General features: G+C 42.2%; 1 protein-coding gene across 3 annotated transcripts; it reads left to right on the top strand.

Moving 5' to 3' along the window:
* Window positions 1-6,613, top strand: GDE1 (glycerophosphodiester phosphodiesterase 1; the record flags this gene model as incomplete). 3 transcript variants are annotated; one of them, XM_082490849.1, is made up of 6 exons in its annotated part: window positions 1-255; window positions 1,962-2,137; window positions 3,466-3,571; window positions 4,339-4,431; window positions 5,043-5,254; window positions 5,646-6,613. In XM_082490849.1, the coding sequence occupies 6 exons, from the start codon at window positions 1-3 to the stop codon at window positions 5,791-5,793; spliced, it is 990 nt and encodes a 329-aa protein (XP_082346975.1). In that variant the 3' UTR covers window positions 5,794-6,613. The 3 variants fall into 3 exon arrangements, with proteins under 3 accessions (XP_082346975.1, XP_082346977.1, XP_082346976.1); XM_082490851.1 differs by having other exon boundaries at window positions 159-255; window positions 1,966-2,137; XM_082490850.1 differs by lacking the exon at window positions 1-255 and adding an exon at window positions 1,088-1,374.
* Window positions 6,614-7,129: the final 516 nt, after the last annotated feature.

Below are 7,129 nucleotides of genomic sequence, written 5' to 3'. Positions count from 1 at the left end.
ATGTTGTGCCATGGGGAGGGTCCGCTGTGCTCCCTCACGGCGCTGCTGGTGGCGGTGCTGGCGCTGAGCCGCAGCCCGGCGCTGGCCTGCCTGCTGACGGCTGGCCTATACCTGGCGATGCACCTTTTCAGCCTGGAGCCCGCCGCGCCTCAGAGCGCCCAGCGCGTCCTGCGGCCCCGCGGCGCCGCCGCCCGCATCGCCCACCGCGGCGGCGCGCACGACGCGCCCGAGAACACGCTGGCGGCCATCCGACAGGTCAGCCCGGCGGGGCCTCCCCGTGGCCGTGCCCGCTGCCCTTCCCCGAGCCTGACCCGTCCCGTCCCGGCCGTGTCCCGGAGGGCGCTGGAAGCGCGTTTAACGCGCCCAACCGCTAAGGGACGCGCGAAGCCCGGGACGGGGTTAGAAGTGTGAGGCAAAGCTGCCAAATGCTCTGTGGAGACAGAGGGCGCCTCGGGGAGCCTTGTCTCCCTTAGGTCTGGTGGGTGAGAGGTTGAAATCGGTGGGCAGTAATACAATCCCGTGGGTTATGTTTGATAATCTGCCTTTTCAGCAGGCACCAAGCTCTCGTCATCCCGAATAACTCCAGCTTCTTCTGACTTGCTGCAGGAAGCTCTATTGCTTGTCAGTCCTTCATCCCCAAGTGGACTCAGAACAGTTTGAGCAGATCTGAGTCTTTCTGTGGGAACTGTATTATATATCCTTGGTGCTGATTGATTTTTTTAGCAGTGTAGCAAAATAATGAAATACTGTGTTTTTTTGATGTTGCAACAGAATATGGAGGGATGACAGCATGTTAGTAACAGGTCGTTTGCTTTTTAAACCTTGAAGGGGCTCAAAATGTAATGAGAATCCACGGTTATGGAAAAAATTGGTACTGTGAGAACTTCACTGTGTACAGCCCTGCCACGAAACTTACTGCTGCCTCCTCTGGGAGGTATCGTGGTGCTGAGAATAGTTTGAAATTGTGATTAGCAGTCTCTCAAATGTAGTGTATCCGTGATGATACAATGTTGCTGCTCTGGTGGTTTCTTACCTTTGGGCGAGGCAGGGCTCTTTGTTCTGATAAATTCTGAAGCTGCACAATAGAGATCCTTACTTGGCCGATAGCTGTAGAGTAGCCTCTAGTGCATACCTGGCATTTGTCTTTCTGGTGCATTGGCCCTTTTCCCAGGAAGGCATTTGGCCTTCAGAACAATTCATCTTGCTTGCGGTTCACTTGGGTGCTTTTATGAAGAGCTCCTGGGAAGGAGCCAGGGCAGGAGCAGGAAGTGTGAAATGTTCTAAGGCAGCCCAGCTGCTTCTTGCTCTCTGATGTAGGGATTCCTCAGATAGGAGCTGGGATTTGGCTACATACATCTGTTTAGTACAAGCATGGTAAGTGGTGCTTCTGGGAAGTTTTGTGTCTACAGTGTATGGTGGATCAACCATACCGCACATGAATGGCAAATCTGTCTCTTAAAGGAAATATTACACCTGTGTTCTATAAAAAAAAAAAAAAAAAAGGATGATAGCTTTTCCTTGTGCAAGCAAAGACTTTATGCTCTGATGGCATGCTCTGATTCTGGCTTCTAAGTGTTAATCTATAAATTATCTAAACTATAGGCATGTGCTTCCCTTCTCTTTTAGAAAGTAACATAACCTAGGGACTCGGGAGTTATTGGACCAGAAGGAGAGAGCGGGATTATTTTCTGCATTTTTGTCCCGAAACAGTCCCAATCTCAAGATGGAGACATTATCGCTATGGTTTTATCTGTAAAATAGATTGTATACTTCCAGTTGATCTATGCATGCTTCTTACAATAACCTGGATGAAACCTACTTTGTTCTGCAGATTAAGCTTATGGAAAGTAATGTTAATAGTTTATTTTTTTTACCAGAATACGAACTAATTATAGCTGTACCTATATTAAATCTATAAAGCTGTCTGTTGTGTATGTGATTTTCTTATTTTTTTGTTCAAGGCAGCTGAAAATGGAGCAACAGGTGTTGAGCTGGATCTTGAATTTACTGCAGATGGTGTTCCCATTCTAATGCATGATGAAACAGTAGACAGGACAACGGATGGGTCTGGAAGATTGTGTGACTTGACTTTTGATGAAATTAGGAGGCTTAATCCATCTGCAAAACATTGGCTAGGGTAAATGAGCTATTGCTATTCTGAAACTACTATTTCAACAGTGGAAAAAAAACATTCTTGATAAACAAAATTATTGATTTGATCGATCACTGATGAAAATGTCTGTACATTTAAAACTTAAGAGTCCCATATGTTACTTTGCATTTGATTTTAGAAATGCGTGAGACTTCTCTCCTTACCTATACTTGCAATAGGAACAGTGAAGCAGAGTCAAGATAATTAGCTTTTAAGGACAAAATCCACAGGCACCTAATGTGAAACAGGTTAATGTCTACATAAGCTTCCCCTAAAATGAATGCAGAACACTAAAGATACTGTGAGTTTCACAATGTATCAAAATTGGCTTCAGTAATTACCAATAAAATTAACTTTTTTTCACATGTATTTCTTGACTGATTATGTTTTGGGGATTTTGTGATTTTACAATTCCTAAACATCAGGATTATCTTGTTGAAAAGGAGCTAGACAGATTTCCTGGGTAGCCTCAGGTAGGAGCTGTGACCCCAGTGGCTGATTAGGTCCTTTCCAGTGGTATGCAGGGGAAAATATTTTGATACGTTACTAAAATGTTGATAACAATGCAACTTCTACAGTATCATAGCTGAATCCATTTTAGAGGAAGAACTTTTAGTGTGTGTTCTTTGTATTTCTGAGACACTGAGTTAGGGATTTCCAGACTCTTGTAAATGTACCGCCTATGAGGCTGTGGTACAAGTAGCATCTTCCCTATTACTGGAAAGGTGATCACCTGAGCCACTCTGTGAGAACTTCCACATAGGCAGTTAAAACTGATCAGCTGCTGTTCAGTGTTACCTTATCAGGAATAATTTATTGATGTGTGAAGCTGCTTTTCCCACGTCCTCAGCTTGTCTTGCTTATTGTGCCAGGATCTGCATTTCTGGCTCAGGGCTGGGGAGCACAGCCAGAGCAGGGTGAAGGGGGTGGACAGGTGGTCTGCAGTTGGGACCAAGTGCCTGTTTGTGGTCCTTGAGGAAGGAGGTGAAGAACTGAGGTTAGTGTTTTGGTGTGGGACACAGGGTCAGCGAGCATCGGATTAGACCTTAAATTTGGAAGGATAGTGGGATTCTGGGAGAAGAGGAGATGTGCACATATCCCTCTACCTGTGCAGCCTTTTGCTGGGTGAGAGAGCCACCAATGCCGTTACTAGTGGTGCTTGATCCCCTTTCTTGATCCCACAAGTGTGCATCAGCAAATTATGTTCAGGAATCCCTAGGAAACAGCTCTGTGTAGTTAGGGATGTGAGTGCTCATGTGTGTGCACATGTGTATCTTGACTGCATTCTAGTGAGGAGTTCTTTGTTTCTACAGGAACAAATTCCAGGGTGAAAAGGTACCGACTCTGAGAGAAGCTGTTGTGGAGTCTATGCATCACAATCTTATAATCTACTTCGATGTCAAAGGCCATGCAAATCAGGTACTGCTTGCTCTAAGACACCTTCCTTCACCCTTACTTTGAGTTTCTAACCTGCTTTTCTGTTCTCAAATGGATAAGCGTGGTACAATCCCTTCTTTAATATGAATGAGACTGGGTCTGCTATTTGTGTCATCCAAAGTTGGGCTGTCAAAGCAAAGACAACGTGTTCCCTCATCCCATTCCATTGTCCTGGGAAGCTGCAACTTAAAATTAGCATGAGACTCGTGTGAGGGTTGAGTTCGGCTCACAGCACCACCATGAAACAAAGCAAACTGAATTCCCTGCCTGTGCTGAGGGGAGCTAGTATCTCATCTTCAGCCTCCAACTAGGGAGCCTCTTTGTAATTTGCATTACTGAAGGGAGAGACAGGTGATCAATCGTTAACATTTTATGCAAATTAGAGTAATTTTTTCTTTAGTGTAGCAAAATATGGAAATAAAGTCACTTTTCCCCTTGAACTAAACCCTAGGTAGTACTTCCGAATTTTATCCACAATACATTTAAGGGTATTTCAAACACTGAGAATGCTGCTGATTGCTGTAAATGGAATCATGAAAAGGACTTCTGTTGCAAAAAAAAAAAAAGTCATTTCTGTGTTAATGGTATAAACAAGATGCTGTTTTTCTTCTCCCTCCTTTCCATTTCAATCTTGTTATGCAAAACAGAAAAGTATTTTTAAAAGGGGTTATTCCAAAGTGACTTTGCAGTGTAAAGTAAATACGAGCATATGTATAAATCTAACATCTGTGTCTATCTCTAATTGGCAGGCAGTTGAGGCCCTAAAACAACTCTACCTGGAATTTCCGCGTTTGTATAACAGCAGCATAGTCTGTTCTTTCATGCCAGATGTTGTTTATAAGGTGATGTTTCCTAAAAGTTTATTTTGGATTTTTTTAGTTCTGTCTGGGAATTTCAGTAAGATATGCAGCTCCCAGTTCCAGATTACTTTTGGGCTGTTAAAATTGTCAAGAATATTTTAAAAAATTAAGCATAAATCATAAGTCTCCTGCATAATCTTATTAGATCACTGTGCTCATTAGATGCACATGTGAATCTACAGCAATTCCCTCCATTCTGAAAGCTATGTAGAGAAAAGTGCGTCGCTGTTGCAGGTGGCATGTGGCCAGGTATCTGTGTGCAATGTCCCTGTTAAATAAATCTCATATTTTGATGTAAATGTGGACTTCTTAAAACTGTTTCCTAATTCTCATCGCCAAGTCCATTTACTATGTATATTTTTCCATTGCCTGACTGTTTAGCAATTTTTTTAACATCAGAGCAGTTGCTTATTCAGTATGTCTTAAAACAGAAAAACATCATGAACAGCTTTCTAAAAGACTTAAAAAATTATCTGGGCTGGGGGAGAGGGATTCTGGTAAAGCTGCAAGTGCAAGCTAGCACTTTGTATCTAACCTCTCCCTATTTATATTGCTTTTGTATGAATTACTGTCTTTTCCCCTTGATGTTCCAGATGAGACAAGCTGACAGAAATGTTGTAACAGCACTAACACACAGGCCTTGGCACCTGAGTCATTTTGGAGATGGGACACCCCGTTTCAATTCCTCCTGGAAACATTATCTGTATATGATGATGGATGTCATTCTAGATTGGAGCCTGCACAATTTCTTGTGGCGATTGTGTGGGGTTTCAGCTTTCCTCATACAGAAAAATTTTGTTTCTCAGTAAGTGTCAAAGGTTGCTCATCTATCAGGAAGCAATATCGTTCTATTAGCAAATAACAGTTAACAGGAGTTAACATAGTATATGTTAATCAATGTGTTCCATTTAGTGTTGGGTACACTTGTTTAGGTAGTTTCTTTACCACATGCTATTTTATTATTTTAAGCCTTTATCTTTTCAGTCCATTTTTATCTTATGTTAGATCCTAAGTTTAATCTCAAAGGGGAAGAAGACTGTTGCTTTTGCCTGTTTACAGTAATAAAACACACAAAGATGCCGTTGCAAAAGATGACAAGATGCTGATAAAAGACTAAAACTCAGTTGTAGCCTCAGCACTCTGCCTTAAACATGGTAGTGTTGGCCTTCCTCTTACAGTGTCTTTGTTCCATGCAGGGAGTATGTGAGGCACTGGTCTTCAAAAGGAATTCAAGTGGTTGCCTGGACAGTGAACACGTTTGCCGAAAAAAGCTATTACGAAACCGTTCTTGAATCCAGCTACATCACTGACAGCTTAGTGGAAGACTGTGATCCTCATTACTAGACCTGTACTTTGTAGCCACCACCAACCCAAATAAGCTGTCTTAGTTGGGCAGGTCTGAATTCACCATCGAGGGGGTATCCACTGGTGCAGAGGGGACCACTAACCACAGTTCTGGGAAAAGAAAGAGCAGTAGTCTACTTCTGCTGTATGGTCAGATCTCGAATGCAAAAAAACCCTCTCCATGACACTGCACAAAGCTGAGGTACAGCTGTTCGCAGCCTGAGGGGATCACTCTGTAATGTAAAAGGATGAGTTTTGACAAGCTAACTGGCAACACCCTGTATGTGCAGGTTGCTTTATAATTCTCAGACTACTCTTTTGTTTTGTTTAAGTCTTGGTTATCAAGTCATATCAGATATTTTTGGGGGGAAAATTTAAAATCATACCTTGATTTGAGAGATTTAAACAGTCTGTTTTGTGACTGTATAATAATTTGAGGTTGATTTATGGCATCTTAAAAACAACAGAACCTGAAAATAATGGTGCCAAAATAACGGGTGAGTCTGTTTCCCTCCTGCTGCATGGAAACATGGCTGTGCTGCGTCTTGACAAGGAAAAGAAGCCAGCTTTCTGTGCTCAATGTGAAGACTATGAGAATTAATGAATAAAACTCAGGTATCTTAACTTACAGACTTAAAAAGAACCAAGGGAGGATAAAAGATGATGTCTTCTAATGATACAGCACATGAATGTATTTATTTTTAAAAGAAAGCTATATATCGAGTGCCATTAGGGGTAGAACAAATAGAGCTGAAATGTCTTTTTGCTTTGATCATTGTTTGCATGATTAAAGGGCACTCGGGGATACAGGGGAAATTGTAATCCAGCTTTAACTTGAAATCAAATGAGTCTGCAGTTACAATAAACACGTATCTGATAGCTCATGTGTGTGGCATTCTTTATCAGCTGTGCACCAGTAGATTGATGTAAAATGTCAAAAGTAGTGCAGGTTGCTTGCTATTTTTTCTGACCCTGAGGTGTTCCTACAGCCACCATCAAGGCGCTGTGAACAATTTTGGCTCTGCTCTGGGAGGAGCTAGTAGTTAGAGAAGACCGTCAACAATTAGCAAGAGCAGGAGACTCCTGTGGAGCTAGCCCTAATGTAAATTAGACTACCTTTTCTTAATGGCAACTACATGGGATTACGAAGTTTAGTAATTCCATTTCAGAATGTGATGCTAATTTCAACAGAAATGAGGAATTTGAACATTTAACTGATCGGTTACTGCCTGCAGGTTATTCAGATGTCATCTCACAGGATACCTTACAGTGCCCATGTAGCAATGTATATGTTTGACTAGAAAGTGTAACCATGTTTTTAGTAAGGTAATTCCTT

The sequence above is a fragment of the Vanellus vanellus genome (assembly GCF_965231255.1).
Source record: "Vanellus vanellus genome assembly, chromosome: 14".
NCBI lineage: Eukaryota > Metazoa > Chordata > Aves > Charadriiformes > Charadriidae > Vanellus > Vanellus vanellus.
This window is presented reverse-complemented; position numbering and strand designations above follow the sequence as displayed.